General features: G+C 51.2%; 1 protein-coding gene across 1 annotated transcript; it reads right to left on the bottom strand.

Annotated features, from left to right (window-relative positions):
* Positions 1-707: 707 nt before the first annotated feature.
* Positions 708-22373, bottom strand: Gtpbp1 (GTP binding protein 1). Its single transcript, XM_036208942.1, has 12 exons — positions 22148-22373; positions 19010-19121; positions 12137-12317; positions 11264-11612; positions 8046-8169; positions 7217-7331; positions 5418-5562; positions 5137-5319; positions 4315-4450; positions 3639-3817; positions 2385-2585; positions 708-1541 (listed from the first exon to the last, which is right to left on the bottom strand). The coding sequence occupies exons 1-12, from the start codon at positions 22337-22339 to the stop codon at positions 1449-1451; spliced, it is 2010 nt and encodes a 669-aa protein (XP_036064835.1). The 5' UTR covers positions 22340-22373; the 3' UTR covers positions 708-1448.
* Positions 22374-24096: the final 1723 nt, after the last annotated feature.

The following is a 24096-nucleotide window of genomic DNA, read 5'->3' as shown; positions in this document are numbered from 1 at the left end:
CCACGGGGCAGTGGTAACTGGAAAGAGCTGGGAGGAAGGGCAGGGCGGTAAGAGCAGTCAGGAGCAAAGGACAAGACAGCTTGGGAGGGGAGGTGGGCGGAAGAGGGACCCAGCCAGCTGGGTGTGTTCTGGCTGAGAAGGAGCACCCCAGCCTGAGGTCAGGGTACAGGGCTCACCCACCCTCCCCCAGCAGCAGTGCTTTGGGTGGCCTAGAAGACTCTCCACCGCCACCTGCCCTTACACACCCCAGTGGGACATCTGGGCTCAGGTATCTCACTGCTGTGATGCCATGGCTGTAGCAGCTAGGTTGGGGTGACGTGGGGAAGGAGGGCTTCTAGTCCTGGCTCAACTCAGAGAAGTACCTCCCCTCCCCCACCAAAAGGAGGCACCATAAAACCCGATTCAAAGGCGGCCCAGACCCAGTCTAGTACCCCACGCTCTGCGGTTTAGCCAGAGATCTAAGTGGAAATGGGAAGAGCCTCCAGCGGGTACAGAAGCCAGAGCAGCCAGGGCCAGCCAGGCAAGCCCAGGATTGTCTCCAGGGGTAGGCCCACCCAGTTCTTTGGATCCATGGCAAGGGTCAAGAGTCAGGGTGGGCAGCCAGGTGGTGGTGGCACACGCCTTTAATCCCAGCACTCAGGAGGCAGAGGCAGTCAGATCTCTGTGAGTTCAAGACCAGCCTGGTCTACAGGGTGAGTTCCAGGACAGCCAGGGCTACACAGAGAAACCCTGTCTCAAGAAAACAACAAAAAAGTCAGGATGGGCAATCCTCTAACGCAGTCACCATGCCCTCCACAGACCACAGGTGCCACTGAAGAGCTTTCGGCATTACCTGCTTGGGAGCTTAGGAGGGGAAAGGAGAGACGGGAGGCCACCACTTTCCATTAAACTCCCCAAATCTTAGATTGGGGATCCCTGCTCTGGCAGAAGCTATTAAGCCAAAGGAGAGCTTCCATCCAAGAGGGGCGATTGGCCAGGGAAGAGAGGTGCCTTGGGCTCCTAAGGTTCCCTAAAGGCTCTGAGGATCTCACTGAGACAGACACAGATGGATGGAAGGACCGGGGGCAGCTCTTGAAGGCTAGTGGTCAGCCAGGACTAAAACGGAGACCGACAGGGTCAGCTGCACCCCTGCACACACCCCTATACGCACACACGCACACGCACACACACGAGACACAGATATAGAATAGAAAATAGAAATTAAGGGCCCAGATGTACGAAAGACATGAGTAAGGGAGGAGGCAGGTGGGGGATGACGGTCAGTCCTCAGACATCTGGTCCACCCTCATCTTATAAATTACAGTCGCCCCCTGGAAAATGGAGCTGTGGTAACAAGGATGCTCTGGCTGTGGGCTGGAGTGGGCGGGTGGTGGTCAAAGCTGCTCTGCCCAGCTGGTGAGCAGCAGCCAGAGTGAGGACCCGTGGGTGGTTAAGTGGACCGGGGATATTCAGCAGCCGCTGGCAGGAGTCACACAGGCCCCCTGGGACTTCACCTTGTGGCGCTGGCCCCCTCGTCGCCGGCCCCCACTGCTGGGCTTGGGCTACAAGAAAGAAAGCAGGCACTTGAGAAGTGGTGGTCCGCTAAAGCAGGGCCAGGCAGTGACCATGAGTAGCCCTAACCTAGTCAGGAGTTCCCAGGGGAAACGGGAGTCTTCCTGGTCGTGTGGCTCTGTGTGGGGATGGCGGGGCGCTGGTCAGGAGCACAGAGGGGACAGGAGTCCACATGCTCACTGGGAGAGGGGCTCAGAAACCACAGAATGGGGCCTACAAGGAGCGGGGGAGGAGCGCATGGGGGGGGGGGAGGAGAGTTAACACTGGGACTGTGCGATAGTACCAGACTCAAGCCCGCTCCAACAAGACCAGAGAGAAGGACACGGGACAGGCACAGGAGAGGGACTGGGCCTGTCAGGTCAGCCAAGAAAGGAGGATCGGGCAGGTGAGCCAACAGTCTGACGCCCAGCTGGGACAAGGACGACCCGGCAAAGGCCCTCATGCTAGGAGAGGCGCAGAAGGGGCTCTAAGGCAGTGTCTCTCAGGTGTGTTGGATCTCAGCCACACACAGCACTAGAACCCGAGTCTGTTCGTATTATCAAAGGGAAGCCTTGGCCGGGTGCGGTGGCTCAGGCCTGGGATCTCAGCACCGGAAAAGCTGAGGAAGACAGAGCCTTAGGTTCAAGGCCAATTTCAGGCCAGTCTGCCCGACAGAGTGAGATCCTGTCTTTAAAAAAACAAAAACAAAAACAAAAAAACAAAACAACAAAAAGGGGAACCTTGACATTTTTCTATTCTTTATTTCATTAAAACCAAACGCCAATCAGGACCAACTGGATTATCAGTCCTGCCCTCCCACCACAATGCTGGAGACCATAAGAGGCCCTGCTTACCTGTGGCTGGAGACCACTGGATGTAGCAGCCTGTGCAGTCCCTAGAGAGGAAGCTTCATCTCCAGTGGGGGGGCCCCCTGCCGCTGGCACGCCAGATGGACCTCCTTCTTCTCGTTTGCTCAGGGGACCCTTTTTTGTGGATTGCATTTTAATCTGCTGGGGCTTGGAGTTCATGGGGGAGTTGTTGGTTGTCTGGAGGAGCTGTGGAGGCCAAGTGGATAGCATGATGTCAGAGTTGCCAGCCCAGTTCTGAGCGAAGCAGATGACAGGAAGGCAAAGAGGCCTTCCCACTCCCACTGAGGCCAGGACTACCACAGCACTGGTACAGACAGCTCATGTCCTGCTTCTCCCTGCCTAGGAAGGCTCCAGCCCTCTGGACTTCTGCCGTCCTACTGTGCTAGGGGCTGGGCTGCCCAGCACTGCTTTGGACCATGCTTTAACTTCAGGCCCCTGAAGAAACCAAAGAAATGCCCATCAGGAATCATAAAAGCCACCATCTAGGAGCAACTGACTCAGCATTTTCCTCGTGGCCCAAGTTCAATCTCAAACACAGCAGGAAAGAAGACTGGCTGGGTCCCACAGGACACCACAGTGGGACACCACAGTGGGACCCCACAGTGGGACACCACAGTGGGTGCTGTGGCCCCGACCACACTGGCAACAAGACAGGCCTGAGGGAAGCTTCTCAGGAAGAAAAGCCAGTCTGAGGTTCATTCCAATCTCAGACACGGAAACCCTGTCTTCCTCTATATAGGCAGGGGTCAAATCCTCTACCTAATGTCCTACCCAAGACTACGGATGAGGTCTACAGCAGGCAAAAGGTGGGCTGCAGGAAAAACAACTGAAACACCATGGGACCTTCCAACCATGTCCCCATGAAACCCAGCACTCACTGCAAATGGATCTCCCATGCTGTGGGAAGCCTTCAGGCATAGACCCGAGCAAGCCCCAGGACCCAGAGGTCTAGCTTGGCTCCCCAGACACTGTCCCTATGGGGGAGCACCATCCCCAATGCCACCTTCTCTCCTTCAAGACAGCCTCCAAAGCCCAAGACAGGAGGCCTAAGGACAACTCCCGGGGAAGCAAAGACATCACCAGAGCCATCTAGTACTGGCTCAGCTCTGCTAGAGCAGTAACCATGCCTCTGTCCCAGAATGAGATGACTTCTGGGTTCTTAAGAGGAGCTTGGCTCCTGGGGACTGGACTAGAGCATACTGAAGCTTCCTTGGGCAGGTAAGGTTATGCCAATCATACCTTGGTGATGGTGCCAACAGCCTTGGTGCGACCTTCCCGGAACACCAGCCGCTGGTCTATGTGCAGGTACTCGGGGGTCTTGATGAAACGAAAGTGGACAGTGGCCTTGTCTCCTGTGCGCAGACAGTCTTTATCCATGCTCAGAATGGTAGCTGTCTGCCGAATGCTCCCACAATGTACTGCCAAGAGAACCAGGGTCAGGACAGGCATGACCTGCCCTGTGACCTCAGGCTAGGGCTGTTTCTCTAAGACAGGACAAGAACTCTTGAGAGCCAGATACATCAGTGTGGCCTACTTTCAGATCTGATCCTGCCTCCTCCCAGCTCTCCCCTCCCCAGGTCTATGTGATAGAGCCTGAGTGCCTCTGTGTGTACACATGCCTTCCCATAGGACTGTTTCTGGCACCTTGATGATCCCACCAGGCACACAGCTGTGTTCAACCATCTTGGCTGAATAAATTTTGGCAGGTGGTCCCTGAGGTCTTGGTCTCAGAGCATCTGTAGGACTGAACAATTAGTGCTGCCCAGGGGTTGAACTAAAGGAATGGAATGGCTTGGCTAAACAGGATAGGGAACTGCCTTGCCTGAAGCTGGAAGCCTTGGGCTTAGATTGTGAAGCTCCTTTGGGAGAGCCCTAGTACAGAACCTCTGAGGGTGGCAGGACCTTGGACACCTACCCATGGCTTGGTAACGTGGACTAATTGTGGTGGGATGGTGGAGGACAAGAATCTCAGCCTCAAATTCCCAGGAGGCTTGGGGATTCAGGCGTGGGGAAACCATCACCATGCCTTTCCGGATGGATGAGCGCTTTATCTGAAAGGAAAAAGGAGCACGCAGAGCTCAAGGCCACGGTTCCCTTCAGGTTACCCAGCCTGGGCCTAACGATCACGCTGTCTCTCTAGGAGTGAAAGCACTCACCCTGCCTCTCACCACCATCTAATGCAGACAGACAAGCAGCCTCGATGCTGGGTAGCAAGCTCAACACTGCTGCCAGGAAGCAGCAAAGACTGCTCAGGAACTCAGCTTTCCAGCTGCTGGGCCCTGACGGAGCCAGGAGCACAGGTAGGCAAGCCAGCATTCAGGTGGAAGAAACCAGGGCAAACCTCACCACTGGAGAAGACAAACCATATCCCACTTTTCCTGGTCATTCTGGCTTACAGGAAGGGAGCTAACTCCAGAGCTGGTACTCACCCCAAACCCCAGGACATGGAAGAGTACGGGGCACAGATCCCACCCATCCTAAGCTTAAGAGGGCGGCACTGCGCACAGGAGGGACACCCCCATCCGACTGTACTGTGAACAGTGACAACTGCCCAGGCCACAAAGGCAGGAGCAGAGCTCAGAGACAAACAGTCCCGGATGAGCCCCGGCTTGGAAAGGTTACTAGGCTGTGACCTCAGTCTCCTTCTCTGTGAAAAAGGGGTCAGTAACCTGGCAATGCAGCCCAGAAATGGACTTAGTAGAACTCAAGGAGAGTTTCTGGAACTATCCTCACTCACCTTCTTCAGTGCAAAGGAGGCTGTCTGGCCCCCCCTCACCTCCTTGACAGGCATGCGCTTGCGATGGATCGACTTGACAGCAATGGACAGGAAGTTACCCAAGGGGTCTGGGCCCAGCAGCAGTGTGTCATTCAGCTTGATCAGGCCCCTCAGCGTGGTCCCGGACACCACTGTCCCCACACCCTGCCAAGAAGAAGACCCCAGCCTATTAAGCTTATTCCCATCACAGACTCATTCACTGAGGACAGAGCAGGAAGTGCCTGCCACCCGGAGGCACTCACGGGGACAGAATAGGTGTCATCTATCTGGAACTCGGCAGGTTCTTCCTCCCTGCAGCTGGTGCGGGGGGACAGGAGGTTGAGGAACATCTTGAGCAGATCGAGGTTCTCGCCTGTGACATTGGAGATCTGGAATATCGGGCACATCCTAAATGGAGGAGAAGACATAAGGAAGGAAGGCCTTGGGCAGCCAAGACCTCCCCTCAGCCACCTAGTCCCTCTGGCTCCACTCTTCACCACATTCCCGAGGACCTCCACAGGCTAGGGACTCCAGGGAGCTGGAGCCCCGAAATAGGGCCCCTTGTTGGACAACTGGTGGTACTAAAGACAGCACCAGGTTAGAGACACAGGACAAATGCCGGGCTGCTCTGAAGAGGAGAAGTCAGGGGACAGGTGGCTCCCAACAAGGCCCTGGCTCCGGACAAACGAAAGGAAAGGAACAGTTATCAAAAATGACCTTGCACCAATGAGCTAAAGAGCCTTGGACTGTGCTCAGGTCAGCACCTAGAATCTAGATGCATAACATCTGGAGGAAGAGTCTGGCAGAATGAACCTCCAATAAACATGTATACAATGAAAAGACTCATTGACTAACGCCAAACTGACCCGTGATTAGGGGGCTTTTGAGAAATAGTACAAGTCAGTGGGTGATTTAAAAAAAAGACAGCGTTTCACAGACTGTGCACAGGCTGGTGCCTTCTATGCTCATGACTTCCATTCCAGCAACCAATCGCCCTCTCTGGGGGAGTGAAGGTTAATCTTGGTCGCCAGCTTGAGTGGATCTAGAATCAACTAAGAGGTTCTTCTGGGAGGAGCAATTGAGTAAGGAAGCCCCTCCCCCAAGGTGGGCAGGGCTATATTTGTGTAGAATGCTGGGAGGCCCCTTGTAATGTTTGGCGATGCCAGTTTCTCGGAGTCCTCAGTTCAGAGCACTGGGCCAGATACAAAGAAGTCCGAGAAAGAAGGCTGGGCATGGTGGTGCACGCCTTCAATTCTAGCACCCTGGAGGCAAAGGCAGGCACAGCTCTCTGAGTTCGAGGCCAGCGCGGTCTACAAAATGAGTTCCAAGACAGTCAGGGCTATGTAGAGAGACCTTGTCAAAAAAGCAAACAAACAACATAAAATAATATAAACAGAGGTTCGGGGGAGAAGCCACGCTGCCTGCCTGCCTTCCTTCACTTCTTGTCGACCAGTGTGCCTACTGGTACTGCTGCTGTAACCGCCTGCCTTGACTGACATCACAGCCCAGTTTCTTTGGCCTTGCAACATGGACTAAAGACCAGCAGCTCTCCAGGTATCCTTGAGGACTTCAGCTCCAGACTGGAACTAATGAGGCATTAGACCAGCCTTGTGGATGAAGCAACTATGGAGTTCTCTGCCTCTCCATGAAGCAGACAGCCACTGTTGGACTACTCTGCCTGTATTGTGTAGGCCAATCTAATATACCCCATGTGATACATATTCATTCCATTGGTTCTGTGCTTCTAGAGAACCCTGGCTAATCCAGGAGGTTAACAGCATCCCCATTTCCCAGGTGAGGATGTCATGTCCCATCTGGGATTCCAATGTCAGAGAGAGAGATCAGTAACTCAGAACAGGAACTACCTGATACAGACTCTGAACAACATTGCTGACCTAAGAGACTCATGCAAAGACAGAACCTTCTACTTCCTCCAGCCATGTCCACGAGACCTGGTGCTTGACTACTGGCCGTTTCAGGCCTATGGCTCGCTGTGACCCTGCTGGCAAGGGCACCTGCTTAGAAGCCATGCTTCCCCTCCCTCTAGCCTTGCCCCCATTACCTCTCAGAGCTGAAGTTGGAGGCTGTGACAATCACATCGTCTTTGCTCTGCACCAAGACAGGGATCTTCCGGCAGCCTGGGGACTTCAGCAGGCGCTGTAGCAGCTTCAGGGTTTCTTAAAGGGTGAAATGGAACAGAATTAGGGGACACAGGCTTCTCTCTGGCCAGACTTCCAGGGTAAGACGGGTGCACTCAATACTGGAGACAGACAGACAGACGGACCAGTGTTAAATGCCACAATGCCTGGAGAAGCAAAAAGGAAGATCAAAGCTGGGTGGGAACATGCTTATAGTGTACAGAGAGCAAGATGGGCCTCTTTTCTAAGGCCATGAATCTGGACAGACAGATAAGTGCCTTGGGTTACAAATCTGCAGGGACCCTTCTTATGGGACCTTCCAATGGGGACAATGCTGTTCAACTTGCAGCAGCACCAGAGGTGCAGAGGCCTAGTCCTAAGGCCTGGGTAGAAGCTTTGGTGGCTAAAGACCAGAAGACCCTCTGCCCAAACTCCTCCATACACATCTGCTTCAACAGTACAGCCCAATGCCTACTGAGGGGGCCACTGGGGGTAAAATGGCAGACTAGGGATTTCATAGATCCTGTGCTTGGAACCAGGAAAGAAAAAGAACAGAGGGAAATTCTAGACTTCTCCTAAATCAAGAGTTAAACAGGAGAGGAAGAAGTAGAAGACTCAGGCTGATGGAAATTGAGGCCAAGGTCTAGCACAGACGAGGATGCAGGAGGTGCTGGGCTGAGGCTCTGGAGCAGACAGCCATGAAATGCAGCACCAACAACCCCGGAGGCTGATGCAGCTGGGGGCTTCACTTACCTTGAAGGATGTTGGCAGGACACATGTCAATCTTGGTGACAACCACAAAGACAGGTACATTGAGTGCCAATGCCAATCCCAAGTGCTCCTTGGTCATCCCCACGATGCCAGCATTACTGCCCACCTGCCCCAACAGAAATGAACTGTCAGGACAAGGAAGACAGAGATTGCTGCTTGGTGGGCAGGGACTCCAGCCTGCTGGCGAAAGCTGGGCTGGGTGAAGTTCATTTAACCAAGCTCTGGTAATGAGGACTTACACCTGAAAAGCAGGCTGTGGCAACAAAGCCTGCAACCCCAGCTACTCAGAAGCCTGAGCCATGAGGCCTGCCTGGACTACAGAGAACTTTTAGAGATAGCCTGGGAAACTTAGTGACACCCTGTATGAAGAAAAAAAAAGTAAACAAAGGGCTGGGGGTGTAACTTAAGAGACAGACTTTGCCCAGCATCACAAGACCCGAGGTTCAGTTCTTAGTACTATAAAACATAAACCAACAAACAAAAACTCAAGAAGGAAGGGGAGAGGGAGGAGGAGGATGCTGGAGGCCAGCTACCATGGAGCAAGAGAGAAAGTAAGCTGTTAAAAGTTAGAGAAGGTAGAAAGCCCAGAGGCAAAAGGATAATCTAAGAAAAGCTGGAGCCGGGGGGTGGTGGCGCACCCCTTTAACCCCAGCCCTTGGTAGGCAGAGCCAGGCAGATCTCTATGGGTTCAAGGCCAGCCTGGTCTACAGAGTGAGATCCAGGACAGGCACAAAAACTACACAGAGAAACCCTGTCTCAGGAAAAAAAAAAATTAACTCTGGGTGTGGTAGCACATGCCTTTGATCCCAGCTCTTGGGAGAGAGAGGCAAGTGGATCTCTATGAGTTTGAAGCCAACCTGGTCTACACAACAAGTTTCAGCAAGGTCTACATAGTGAGACTATCTCAAAACAAACAAACAAACAAACAAACAAAAAAAGTTTAGTGTGTGTGTGTGTGTGTGTGTGTGTGTGTGTGTGTGTGTGTGGAGAGGGAGTCACGCCACGGTGGTGTTTGGAGATTGGAGGACGACCTGTGGAAGCTAGTTCTTCAGGGACCCAATTCGGGTGGCCAGGCGTGGCAGAGCACACTGGCGCTCTTCATCACCTTTTGTTTTTGTGCCATGCAAGTGAATGCCGACCACAGAAAAATGAAGAGAAGCTGCTAACTAGCTAGTGTGGTTCACACACACTGTGTGCACACACTGAAATGTACTGGACCTCATAAGTGGTACAATTATTACACAGGTCAGTCGATTACAACACAAACAGAAAAAAAAATGTGCTTATGTTAAGTTGGTTTCCAACTTCATGTTTAAAAAACTACATTCAAGGGTAGAATTTTTTTTAAATTATTATTATTAGAGGCTGGAGAGATGGTTTAGCTGTTAAAGAGCACTGGCTGCTCTTCTAGAGGACCCAGGTTCAATTCCCAGCACCCACATGGCAGCTCACAACTGTCTGTAATTCTAGACTATGGGGAATCTGACACCTTCTGTTATGGAATATGTTTAATTATGTAACAGTGTTACATTTGTTTAATTATGTAAAGATATGATGCATTTGTTTAGTTATGTGAAGGTGTGTTGCTGTTTTGCCTTGCCTGCCTAAGGCACCTGATTGGTCTAATAAAAAGCTGACCAGCCAATAGCTACACAGTAGAGGGATAGGCAAGGCTGGCAGGCAGAGAGAATAAATAGGAATCGAGGAGAAAGAGAGAAAGACCTCAGGGGCCAGACAGACAGACGCAGAGTAGGACAAACATAAGGAAAGAAAGATTAAAAAGCCCCAAGGCAAAATGTAGATGAAGAGAACCTGGTTAAATTGAGTAATAAGTGCCAGTGGAACAAGCATCAGGTAAGGCCAAGCATTCAGAACTGATAAGAAGGCTTCATGTCGTGAGTTGGGAGCTGGTTGGTGGTCCAAGAAAGCCTGCTACAACTCTCTTCTGACCTCTCTGAGTACTGGGCACACATGTGGTGCACAGACATACATGCAGGCAAAACACAGGCACATAAAATTAAACAAAAATTAAATTTGAAAAATTATTATTAGTGTGCACACATCTAACGGTCAGAAGACAAGCAGATGGAGTCAGTTTTCTCCTACCTTTATGTGGGTACTGGGGATCAAACTCAGGCCACCAGGCTTGCTTGGCAAACACCTTTACCCACTAAGCCATCTTTCTCACCCTCCAAATCCTTCTTGAGGGCCAAAGGCCCAGGGGCCCCCATGGACTTCCACAGAGATGCCTTCTGGTATGGCAGCTTTCCTCAGTCAAGAGGAGTGACAGCCCTTTGCAAGGTTCAAACTGAGGGCAACTGATGCCCAAGCAGCGCAGGCAGAGGGGATAGGCATCCCCACAGCACACACTGCTCCCTCCCTCTCCAGTTTGAGGGTTGGCCTGAGAACCTGTTTGTGGGGCAACGTGAGCATGTTTTGTAGGAACAGATGCCTGTGTTTACCACACTTATTAGCACAGGCAGCTGAAGAACCAGGAGGGTGGAGGGGCTTTGGAAGGACTTGAAAAACTCACTCACTGCCCATGTGTGCAGCCTCTTCCTCCCTCCCTCTCCCCTTAGAGCTTGCATAAAGTACAGGAAGCTCAGCAGAACACACATACACACACATGAGCAAAGCTGAACCCTCTGCCCCCTCCTTTTTGTGATGTTACATGATGAGCTGCTTGAACATGCTCTCTGGGAGCCCTAGGACCAGGAAGGCCTACTTCCCCTGTGCGAGCCACCAGGTGAGCCCAGGGCCAGCCCACATTAGCTGCCCTTTAAAAAGGGCTGTACAAAATGGCTGCCACATCTCTCTCCCAGGCACTGAAGACAATACCTGAGGCCCTCCTGCCTGCTGCCCTTGGCTCCAGATGTGAGGTGCTCTTCTCCTTTCCTCCCCAGGCTGATCTCGAGGGTGCCACCTGGGGCCACTCTCTCAAAGTACTCTAAGGTGCTAGAGAAAAACATTCCTGATCTGCAAGTAATACTTTGCTTTATACCAGGAGGTCCCCTCCCTGATCTAAATGCAGGAGAAAGGTCAAGGTTCACCTGTGGAGAAGACCACAGAGCTGAAGGCTGAGTTCCCCAAGATTCCAAACTTGCCATCCTTACCCCACCCAGAAGGACCCAGGCTCAGAATGATCCTGAACCTTTGCATAGCATGCCCCAGGTCCCTCCTGAGGGAAATGTCACACTTACCATGAGCATACAGAAGTCAGGCAAATGGCCAGTCATGCCAAAAACAGTGGTCTTAAGGTACTTCTCGTGGCCAGCCAGGTCTATGAAAGTAATCACTTTAGTGGACTTTTCACAGATCTTTGTCCATTCGAGGCTGCCACCATGGCTATCTGGCTTGTTCACTACGTTGCCTTCACTGTCAAAGCCCAGAATGTCATTGCCCACGCTGCTGGTTCGACCAGATTCAATCTCATGTTTGTGGCGGAAGAGTTTCTGGCGGGCAAAGCCACGGCCATTGTCCAGCTCTCCGTGTGTTAGGACTCCCAGGAGCGTGCTTTTGCCGGCATCCACGTTGCCCACCACTGCCACCCTGCATGGACACGACCCAGTGTGAGAACGAGTCCTGAAGAGACTATTCAACCAGAGACTGGGTCAGCACCCTGACTCAGGCTGTCCCTATTCCTAGATGAGCATAGAGTGGGTGATCCTGGAGCTGTACCCAGGGAGCACAAAGTCAGGAGTCCTGGCTCCTTCAAGGCCTACAAGCCTAATCACACTGCTGGGAGGACCCCCAAGTTATAAAAGCCACAAAGTATCTCCCTAGCTCCTGGTCTCTAGCCTCCCAAGCTGATGGTAAAGTGAACACAAGCAAAGGGTTGCCACAGATGCACGGCTGGTCTTCTCTCCCATGTCCCAGATGGAGTCCCAAGGAATGGGACTCAGACAAAGCGGGCACTGGGAAGACCACGAGTCCCCATACTCTCCTACCTTAGGAAGGAGGGAGAGGCAGCGCAGCTTGACTCCCCAAGTAGCGCAGGCTCTATCACATTCTCTGTGAACCCCCCCCAAAAGTCATGCAGCAGGACCCCTGCAAGTGTTTTGTGGCCTCCTCACCTGACCTCCAGGAAGTCATTGTCTCCAACTCGTTTCCTGACTAAGTAATCACGCACTCGGCCACCAGCTTCTTGACGCTCGCGCAGTAAGATGACATCAGCCTCTATCTGTTCTGCCATGCTCTTCACTGTGGCGTAGGAGGCCTCCATGTCAGCTTCACTCAGCCCGTACTCAGTCCCATCTGGAGACAAGAGCGCAGACATCAGCAGGAAAGGGAGCCTGACCAACCAGCCTGCCAATGAGGCAGCCAGTCAACGCTATCTAAACAGACTCCCTCCTGGTACTGCAGAAAAACAGTGAGAACTCAGGCACACACCGAGTTAATGTACGACAGTGCCTCAGCCTCCCCTCCTACCAGGGCACTGGGTAGTTCATTCACAAGTCACCGAGATTCTCCTTGAACTTATGCCAAGCTTCATACTGGGTGCTGGGAATGTAAGTGCCCTCAGTGAGCTCACGGCCCCAAGGGAGAGACACAGAAATTAATTAATGTCAACAGGATTTGAGCATTACCCTGTAGAGCCGAAGGAGGAGAATGCAAAGCACAGCCCAGGGATGAGGAGGGCAGCTTTGGGGGTGCTGACCCCAAACTCGGTCTTCAGAAGTTGAGAAAGATGTCACAGCAGAGAAGTAAAGCTGAAAGCATGGCAGACAATGACCAGGCAGGAGCAAGAAGAGAGAAGCAGCTCTGCGTGGGGGCGCCCGATGGCGTCAGGGACAGTGGGGAAGTGGAAGCTGGTATGACACCAGACAACAGCCAATGCTCTGCACTAAGGCCGGGGTCAGGCAGGACAATGACATGGGCAGAGCAAGGTAGGCCAGAAGACCTTCTAGGCAATAAGCAAGAGGCCAGACGCAGGAGCCCAGCAAGGGAGAAACTCCAATGCCCTAGGCAAGCAAGGAAGACAGGAAGAGGAAGATGGGGGGGGGGGGGGGGGGGGTCCAGGTTATCTTAAAGACAGTTTGTAACTAGGATAGCTCAGGTACCATATCCAGTCAACACCTGGAAAAAGAATTTGAGCCCAGCCAGGTGGTGGTGGCACACGCTTTTAATCCCAGAACTTGGGTGGCAGAGGCAGGTGGATCTCTAAGTTCAAGGCTAGCCTGGTCTACAGAACGAGTTCCAGGGCAGGCTCCAAAGCTACACAGAGAAACCCCGTCTTGAAAAAAAAAAAGAAGTTGAGCCCAGGCTGTGGAGGTGGGCAGGGAAAGGCTGAGGAACTAGCTTCCTAGAGTCTAAGAACAACAATGCTCCAGGTGTTTCTGTGTGACGTGGAGTCCAGTGCCCACCACTCCCTCAGCCCCTCAGTCCCTCCTAAGTATACCCTGTAGCACCTCTTCCTTTTCACCACCTGGAAAACTTGCCAGGCCAAGCCTGTCCCCCCTCCTCCTCCTCCTCAAGTTCCCTAAAGCAAGCTCGTGACCTTCAAGAAGGAAAACCACATGCTCTCATTGTCTCTGCTCACCTGAGCTACCAATTCTTCTGAATACCAAGGAACTGAGATTAGCCAACCCTTGCTGACATTCATCCCCAGTGCTCTGAGCTGAGCACTCCTAGAGGAGCTGCCACTGCTAAACATCACCAGTGGCCCCCCATCATCATAACCAGCTACAGCCCTGCCCATCCAGCTAGAGTGCTGGAATGCCAGCCTCTGCCAGTCCACCCACCAAAGGCCCCCTTCTTCCTCCAAACTTTCCCCTTAGCTACTGTTCTACAGCATCAACTGCCACTGTCATGACTCTGAAGACATTCTCATCTAGCACCGGCCACCTTGCCAGGCTCCACAGGGAATCCAGTGGCCTAGATGAAAACTCCTAGAAGCCTGATATGCAGACTCACCCACTCACCCCGTCAACAGTGGCACACACACGATCAGCATAATAAAGCACCGGACACTCCTGTAACCAAGACACAGGCAGTGCCATTGCCTTCGAAGAGTGGAGTAAACCACTTGACAATTCCAGCACTAGAAAGGATGAGGCAGGAGGGTCAAAAGTGCAAGTTCCCCTCAAACAGAAAAAAGAGGGAAGCGGGGATAGAAGAGCAAGAAACCAGATACTTCCAAACTGGGGAGCTGCAGAGGGGCCATAGTGTAAACCGGAGTTCCAACTCCAAACGTAGCTGCTTTCCCTCCCTTACGGTCCCTCTCTCTGCCTGGTTGTTCCTTCTCTTGCTTTCCCAGTCTAATAAAGACAATACTTTGCTTCTGGTCACCTAAGCATAACCCTGTCATCAGCCCAGTCCTGCTGATTCCAGTTCTTTTTTTTTTGGTTTTTTGAGACAGGGTTTCTCTATGTAGCTTTGCACCTTTCCTGGAAACTTGCTCTGTAGACCAGGCTAGCCTCGAACTCACAGAGATCCGCCTGGCTCTACCTCCCGAGTGCTGGGATTAAAGGCGTGCGCCACCACCGCCCGGCCTGATTCCAGTTCTTTATGGTGTCTTTGCTGCCTGACTCGGGGTCTCAGTGAATCTAGTCTATGTGTCTTGACCTGTACCACTCTCCACAGCCCATCTAGCACATCCCTACCAACTTAAGCTCCCAAGGAAACCATAGTTCTAACTTGACCACTTTCACACCAAGACCTCCGAATGACCTTCCAGAACCAACAGTACTCCTGTCCGCTCCAACTCCTTTAGGTCACTGCCCCATCCCCTCCGCCCTTCCACACTCCTCACTCCTCCACGCCAGTCAGCTCTATTCCAGTGCAAGTGACCCATGAGCTCCCCCTCCCACCCCCGATCCCCCAGTCCTAGCTCTACCCTCATTTCTCACCCCAGCCCATCAGCACATCTCCTCTTGGCAAGATCCTATAAGTTCTGCTCAGAGGCTCGGCAAACACCTGCCTTCCGTACAGCATCTGCCCTGCCCCGCCCTTGTGCACATGCTCCTGACTACATAAAACATCTTGAGGATGGGAACTGTATCTTAACCATTCTGCGGGGAATAGCTTTCCTACCTCGAGTCCTCAACTGTTTGGAAAATGTCAAACTGAACCAAGGTAGAGCAGCTCATCACAGGGTAGAAGGTTCTAAATGAACCGCTGAATGGGCTCTGCTCTCTTCTGAGCCGGGGAAGGCTGTCATCCTCACTGGACAATCTTCCTCCCTTGCTGGTCTTCATAGGGGCCAACACCAAAGTCACCTTGACCATCAGAACTCTCAGGTGGTCACATTGCTCTTGTCTAACATGCACCACTTCCGTCATATCAAAAGTAGACAAAAGCCAAGGAGAAAAGCCAGAGTGCAGTCACTACAGACCACAGCAGCCCTCATCAGATTTCTGCCCTGCCAGCTCGCTTGCCTTTCCCACGAGCATTGCTCTACTCAAGGTGCCATGCTAGCTTCCCAGGCTTTGGGGACTAAGTCTCAACTCTTGGCATGGCATTCAAGGACCATAAAAGGATCCTGCCTACCTGTCCAGACCCTCCTGACCCCACACTCTCCTCTCCTCACTAGAGTCCATTTGGCCCTCCAAATGTGCATCTCCAGTGCTTTCACGTCTCTGTGCATGTGGCTTCCCTGTCCACTTGCCACTGCTCACAGAGGAGGATCCTCTGTGTGGCTGTTCCTGACTCCTACAAATACAAACCCTGCTGTGCCATCTGTCACTCTGCTGATCACGAGGGTTGATTAGGCTGATCTGGCTGGCTAGGCAGGTATTCCCTCCCTCTCCCAAAGCTCCATCTGTGTCTTTCCAGAAGTTGTGCTGCTCAGCTGAAGATGATGATCTTCCTTGACAGAGAACCATTCTTCGTGTTAGGTATATGAAGCAACTGTGTTCCCCTGCTGGAGCCCCCAAATGAGCACTCAAGTCACAGCTTAGTATTACAGAAACAGTCGAGGTTCTTTTTGCAAAGCAGTCCCATAATAAACCAACTACAAACCTAGGACCCTGAAAACTACCACTGCTAACGTAGCATTTCTGGGCCAAGTGCACTCCTTGAACGCCCATGTAACTCACTCGGACACCATGAGATGGTTGGTCAGTACTCATATTTTCTTACTGTCCATTTATTCTGAAAGATTTCATTTATTTATTTATTTTTAGTTTTTCAGGACAGGGTTTGTGTGTGTGGTTCTGGCTGTCCTGAAACTCACTCTGTAGACCAGGCTTGCCTTGAATTCAGAGATCTACGTGCCTCAGCTGGATCAAAGGTGTGCACCACCACTACCCGGCTGAAAGATCTTATTTTTAATTGTATGTATGTGTGTGGGAATATGCACCTGAGTGCGGACGTCCAAAGAGGCCAGAATAGGGTGTCCAATCTCTAGGAGCTGGAGTCGTAGATGGCTGTGAGCCTCCTAACACGCATAAGAACCAAACCCAGCTCCTCTGGAGAGCAGTACATACCCTCCAGGCCAATATTACCCGCACCTTCAGACAAGGAAACAAATCAGCTGGTAAACCCAGACCTTCCAGGCTCCAACCCACAAATTACTAGACAATCACTGACTTGCTTCCTAAAAACCAACCTTAAATGAGAAGCATACAGGTATAGAACAGAGTCCTCCTGGACTGTATACAAGGTTTCAATGTATTTATTCATGTAACATTTTTCCAAGGGCTGGGCAGTGATGGCCCACACCTTTAAACCCAGCACTCAGGAGGTAGAGGAAGGTGGATCTCTGTGAGTTCAAAGCCAGCCTGGTCTACAGAACTAGTTCCAGGACAACTAACGCTGTCACACAGAGAAACCCTGTCTCAAAACAACAACAACAAAAACCCATTTCTCTGAAGAAGGTCTCCTTTTCACCATGCTACAGTGGAAGGTCCTGGTGGAGGAATGAAACACCAAGACACAGAAGAAGCTGGAGACAAAGCTGACCTCTGGGGGCCTTGCAATGGACTCAGTGCTGTCTGATGTTCAACTTGTTTAACCAGTTCCAATCTCTCTCTGCCTCCAAAGAATCCAGCAAACCGAGTCACCAGGATGATGAGAGGCTAATGCTGGTGTGTGGGAGATGGGCAAATGAATATACATCTTACCTTCCAAAGGAGAGTTAATTAGTTGTTGGGATATGGAACAGTTCAGACTGCATTAAAGGAGGTGAGGAAAGGAGAGTCTGAGTCTTTGGAGAAGGCAGAGACAGGAGCATCAAGAATTTAAGGCCAGCCTGGATTACAAAGCAAGACCCTATTAAAATACATAAATACACAAATAAGAGTCTGGATTTTTAAAGACTAGTCCTACCCCTTGTCAAAACTGACCTTTATGTGGTTTCCCTTCTTGAGGTAGGACAGAGACATACCTGACAAGCTGGCACAAGGCATCCATGAGTTATCACCAAACAGAATGGCCTTTTCTGAACCCGCTGCCTAGCAGCACTTGGCAATGCTGACACACTCCCTCCCTTCTTTGACAGGTGACCTCTTAGTCTGTCTCTGACCATGTCTTCTCTAAGGTGATCTATCAATCGGCGCCACAGCTGAGGGGTAGCCGGGGTGGGAAGGACAGGCACAGAGGAGAGCAGTTTCAGAGGCGGCCATGGCAGGATTTAGAGACCAAGCCATTGTCCCTGGTTGTCATCTTGAGGCATTTTTAAACACTGTTTTCTCTGAGATTATTTGTGTACATGCCATTTTTCCTCCTTGGGGGCCAGAACCAGCTCTATTCTGTTTTGTTTGGCTTTCCATTGCTGGGGATAGAGTGCAGGGCCTTGTACACAGAAAGTGAGCATTCTGCTGATAAGCTACAAGCCCAGCCCAGGGAACCAAATTTTAAGTATCTAAAAGAGCTTTGAAAACTATCAAGATTGAGAAGATCCATAACATATGTGTCAAATAGTTGAAGAACAATTTTTTTTCCAGTACTGAGGATTCAATCAGGCCTTGTATAAGTCAGGCAATGAAGCATTGCTCCTGAACTATACCTCCGGCCTTTTTTATATTTTTTATCTTGAGACAGTGTTTTAGGATGGCTTGGAGTTGGCCATCCTTCTGCCTCAGCCTCCTGATTCTAGGATCACAGGCCTTGGTAGAAGCTCCTGTGAGAGCTCCTTAACTGAGACAGACTGTTATGTACCTTTCCACAAGTCTACTAAGAAAAGAAAACTGCCCCAATGATGCACACAGGCCCAGCCTGGGTTTTTTGCAAGTGATCCTCAATAATTTCAGTTTTCATTTCAGCAAAGATAATATTGTAATGAAGATGAAGGTAGGAAGTAGGTTATGGCACTAAGGGTGTAAATAAGGGATGACTAGAAGGTGGGGGGGCGTGGACAAACCAATTCCACGATCCTTTCGGGGACTCTGACGTGGGGTCTGCCTTTCTCTAAAACTGGAGGCTCCATTATGATGAGTAAGTAGGTTGCAGGGCAACAACCAGAATGGTCACATGACTACAAGCCTGGCAAGATAGAGTGGGCGCCAGGAAGGACTTCTGTTATCACAACTATCCAGACCGAGTGGTTAGTGTGGTCTGGGCCAAAGCACCTCGGTGAAAGAGAGGAATTGAGTGTCTTTTCCTTGGTGGCTTTAAGAAGAACCACAGAGATTCTCAGCTAAGTAGGAAACAGAAAGCAACGGGATCCATTAACAGGCCCAAAGCTGGGTTAATTCTAGACCTAGCTAGGACTTGCTTGCTTACCTTAGATAAGAGGTTTCCTTGCCTAAAGCTTCAATTCCCTGAATGTAAAGGAGGAGTCCTGAGGTGGAGAAGAAACATCTGTAAGGGCCCCCGACAAAGAACCTTGACCCCAAACTTGTCCTGACCACTAAGGTAGGAGCTGATATCAGTTGCTCGCCTCCTCTCCAGACAGTTCTGCAGGTACTACAGTGTGGCTGCACAGGAGACAGGAGTCGAAAAGGCGGTGGTGGGGAAATGTGCTCTAAATAATTGTTTAAAATAAAGGAAAGGAAAACTATGCTCACCTGATCCCTGCCCAATGACATATATGGTCTCTCCGCATCCCTCGTCCATCCTCTCCCACATCTGCCGAAGTAGACTGTCATACTGCTCTGATGTAGGGCTCACTAGAACCAGCTAGAAGAGAAACCAACAGCCTTAGAACCACACTCACTAGAGAGTTCCACAGCCCAAGCTGATCAACAGCCTGACCAAAGACCCTGACCAAACCCCAGAGCACTCTAATGGAACACAGATGTGCAACTCGCCCCCACCCCACCACGCTTTCTGCCTCTCCTGAAACAGCCTTATGCAACCCAGATGATATACTAAGTGAAATATGTCTGCAACACAACCCACAGGAGGAGCGGTGTGCACAGCCAGCCTCCAGCTCACAAGAGGGTTAGGTCCCAAACAAGGAGAGGACAGTCTGACCCAGCGGGACAGCGCCCGAGCAGTGCGGCTCTGTACCTCCCCACCATCTTCTGCCTACAGTGTGCATCGGGGAGTTCAAGGGCAGACCACTCACTTACAGCCATGTCCTCCACCCACAGGCCAGTGCTCCCATAATAACAAAAGAATTCTGCTCTACCTCATCTAAGCTGTCTTGATTACTACAGTGAAACTGCCTGCAAAAGGCCTTCTTTGTCAACAAAACCCTACCGCCACTAAGGTTAGTATTATTTTACCATGGGCTATGTAAATCCTGCCAATAACAAAGTATCAACCACTCATTCAGGAGGTCATTGCTATCAGGCATGCCAGGTTTCATTCCCTAGCCACTCCTATGTGACCTTGGACAAAGAACTTAACCTCTCTGAACCTCAATTTTCTAGTCTATAGAACAACATAAAGCATTTGGGATGGCTCATGTCTGTGATACCAGCACTAGCGTAGCTGAGGCAAGGGAACTGCTGAGTTTGAAGCCAGCCTGGGCTATAGAGTGAGATCCTGACTCAAAACAAAACAAAATAAAACAAAAACAAAAGCGTCTAGGCTAACACTCAGTACAAAGTTATCTTTACTCAGACATTTCTACAAAAAACTGCATGAATCTTGCCACCATTGATCATTGTTTTTTCTTGCTGGAAGCTCTCCGAGCCTTAGCTCCCCACATTTTTATTAATAGTGAGGTATAAACATCTAGAGACTATTCTTTCCAGGGCTTAAATCTATTCAATCCACCTCTTCTCTCCTCCACATGGTCAGCTTTTCTTTTACACACACACACACACACACACACACACACACACACACACACACTCTCTCTCTCTCTCTCTCTCTCTCTCTCTGTCTCTGTCTCTCTCTCTCTTAATTTCAAAGTCCCGAGGATTTCCCCAGCCCTCTGATGAAGTTTCTTACTCATGGCAATTAAATAAAATAGTCAAAAGGGCACCACCCTCTCACTCTGTCCCAATTTCCCACTGTGTTTCCAGGTTTCTTCAGCTCCCTGACCATGTACCAACATCCTGCCAGTCGACTTCTAACGTGCCCATTTAACTCATCAGAGCTTCTAGTCATAATCCGGATGCCGCCAGGGTTACACCGTGTCCTACATTCTGGATGGAGGTCTCCCTGAGCTTGGCCACCCTCATTATGGTATTAGAGGATCTAGACAGGACCACCATGACAAAAAGAAGCTAACTGGCTTCCAAGTGCCCAGCAGAGACTAGAAGGAGAAAGGACAATTGGGAATCACTTCCTTAGGTTTCAGGAAAAGGTTCTTTCCAGTTTGGAGCTAAGTTTTATGTAGTTGTGCCACCATGAGATGTCACAAACATTTTCAAAGCTCCATAAAATCTCCCATCAAAGTAATAATCAGACCAGACCCTGCTTAGCTTCTGAGATCAAGCTCGTTCAGCATAGTATGGCCATGGACATCAAAGCGCCATAAAAATCTCTATAGTAATTATCCTACAAAGGGCAGGGAGTGGGGTTGTTCTATCTTTCATCAGCTGCTTTTTAATCCTCATGGGGAATTATCATCTATCTAGTCCAAATACTTACTGAGTCTCTGATATGGATCTGGTACTATAATGGGTGTCTTAACATACACTTCTAATTTTTGCAACGCATCCATAGTTTCTTGATGGAATAGCTGGGGATTGAGAGGTTAAGAAACTTTCCCAAGGTCACAGAACCTCTTTAATGGCAAGAGTTGGAAGGGAATCCCGGTCCTCCCTGTCTCTCCAAGTGGTCACTAGTTTCTTTAGTGACGTTAAACACTTTCTAAACACCAGTTACATCTTATACTTACATTTCTATTTTTCACAATGCCAAGTAGATGGTGAGTGAGACCTTAATTTCTGCCTACCTTCTCAACAACTCAGAGGAACTATTTAAAACCCCTTCCTTATCCCATGCATACAAGAGATGGCTCCACTCCTAGGTGGCAAGACTGTGGGTCATGCCCATTGTCTGTCTTTCTATTTTCCAAATTATATTACATGGCGGGGGGAGCGTGCCACAGCGTTCGTGTGGACATCGGAGGGCAACCTGTGGGCATCAGTTCTCTAAGTAGGTAGGTCCAGGGGATCAAACTAAGGTCCTCAAACTTAAGAGGCAAGCGCCTTTACCAGCTGAGCCATCTCGTCAGCCCCATCTCTTTATTTTGTTTGGGTGGACACGGAAAAGTGGGCACTCCTCGGACATCATTCTCGCCGCCTGAGCAACTACTTTCTGTTTCCTTTCCCGAGACCAGGAAGGGAAGCGGCTACCTACCTGTCTTCGAGAGCATCCCGCCCCCTGCCCGAGCCACCTTGACCCTCGGTCGTCCCGGACGCTCGAGGAAGAGGAAGAAGACCCTGTGTCTCGGGGACTCCTCCTGGGGAGGGCCGGCTGGCCCACACAGGGACAGGGATGCAGGGCGCGCGGCCGGTGCTGGGAGCCCCATTCCACGTGGCGGAGCCAAGGGGCAGCCAGCGATCGAGGCGGCAGCGGAGAGCGCGGGAGGCCGGGTGGAAGCTGCCGGGTGCGGAGAGTGGGCCCGGGCCCCGCACGTCCCGGAGCGCGGCAGGTGGGCGGGCTGCGTCCTTCCCGCGTCCCAGCGAGCCGCGCCAACTGGACGGCCGGCTGCCCGCCGTCGCCTCGGAGACCGTCCGGCCCGCTCGGGTACCCCTGGCCCCGCCGCCGCCGCCGCCGCCGCCGCCGCCTCCCGGGCCTACCTTGCTGGTGAGATCCAGCTCCGGCTCGCCGTTGAGCGCCTCGCCGTCCTCGCTGCAGTCCGAGTCGAAGCCGCCGTGGAGTCGTGCCGCAGCCGCCGCGGCCCGGGCCGCCCCCGGAGAGCTGGGCTCGGGGGCGAACATCGAGGCCGGCACCGGCGAGTCCACCGGGGAGCGACTCCGCTCCGCCGCCATCTTTAAGAACTTAGGCTAATTCGCCGCCGGCCGCCCGCCCTCCCTCCCTGGCTCATTTAACTAATGTATGCCCGGCCCCGCCCCTCCTCGTTGGGATAATTTATGCGCAGCTTCTCCCGCCTCGCGAGGGCCGCACGAATCTCCAGCAGAGACGCAAGCGACCCGGTCTCTCGGCCACCAATCGCTGCAGAGCTCTCAAGTGCCTTAATGAATAATTAATGAGGCCCAAACCCCAACAACAACTGTCGGAGGCGTCGGGAGCCGTGGTCCCACCTCGGGAGGGGCCAACACGGAGGGCACGCTACCTGCCTGGCGCCTTCTCGCCAACCGGAGCAAAGCAGAGGTTTGACTGACTTGACAGCGATCCAATGAAAAGAGACATCAATGCTGTGGGTTTTTTTTTTTTTTTTCCCGTACCGCCCCCTCATTTTCCAGAGGTGGGGCCAGCTTCCAAATCGCACTGCCAAACAGTCCCGCCTTGAGCCTCAGGATGATGGACAAGAGCCGGGCCCAATCTTGTCCTCCCTAGGTCCCGCGCTCACCCAGATAGTAAACTGCACCGCCTGGCACTCCAAATGACTGAAAGCAGTCGCTGGAATACGATGTCCGGCGTACTGGCATGCGTAAGGCAAATTTTATAGTAGAATCGATGCTGTTGTATCCCAAGAGTTATAATATTATAGCAGCCAGACCAACGCAATCAATTAAACACTGGCCTTAGGGAGCTCCATTCATTGACTCCTTGGAGATCAATTAAGTGAACAGAAAGGGGAGGATGGCAGCCCAAATACCAGCGTAAAACTCCTCACTCACCACGTTTGCGGTGAATATTGAGCCAAAGGTCTAGGATCTGTGAAGGTAGTTTCCTGCGGATTATTTTTTGAGTGTAGTCCCTTGTAGAAAGTCCCAGCCCAAAACGCTGTCCATGTGCCTGAAGTTCCTGTTTCGAATGTCTGAAAAACCTTGACTTTGTTAGGTGAGTAGAGAAAAAAATAGCAGCAACCTGAGAAAGTACGGAAGATTTAGGGTTCGGAACATAGGGTGTAGTTAGCAAGAAAAAGAGTTCAAAATAGCCGTCGGGTAAATTCGGGGAGTCTGAAACAGCAGAATCTTGGTCTCATTTTCAACCAGGTACCGCTAAACCTCTGTACAGACACTGCTGGAAACCTGGTCTTAGGCTTGTTGTTGTTGGTTGAGATTTGTTTGTTATTTTTGTTTTATGGGTATGAATGTTTGCCTGTGCCTGTGGAGTCCAGGTGGGGTGCTGGAACCCTTTGAGTTACAGATGGTTGATAGCCTCCATTTAGGTGGAGGGAATTGAACCCAGGTCTTCTGGAAAAACAGTCAGTGCTCTTAACGCCTGAGCCATCTCTCCAGAGTCTCAGGCAACCCAGGCTGGCCTTAAAACTCATTATGTCCATGAAAATGTCCTTGAACCCCTGATTTTCCTGTCTCCCACCTCCTAGATGCTGGGAAAGCAGGTGTGTCCCAGTAGCAGGGTTGGAGGTGGAACCCCAGAGATCAGTAGGCAACCACTTCACCAACTGAACTACATCTCCTGCCTGATAAGGTATTTTGTTGTTTTATTTTTATTATTTTATTTCTATTATCAGCTTGATACAGTACAAATTCTTATCCTAATAGTGAAATGTTTCAGTGAAGCTTGCCTAATGATTGAGTAAAACCAAAACTTATTATAAGCCACAGTCATCCTAGAGTCCCCTGCTATATAGCCTCCCTGGTTCTCTGGGTTACAG

The sequence above is a fragment of the Onychomys torridus genome, chromosome 16 (assembly GCF_903995425.1).
Source record: "Onychomys torridus chromosome 16, mOncTor1.1, whole genome shotgun sequence".
Taxonomy (NCBI): domain Eukaryota; kingdom Metazoa; phylum Chordata; class Mammalia; order Rodentia; family Cricetidae; genus Onychomys; species Onychomys torridus.
This window is presented reverse-complemented; position numbering and strand designations above follow the sequence as displayed.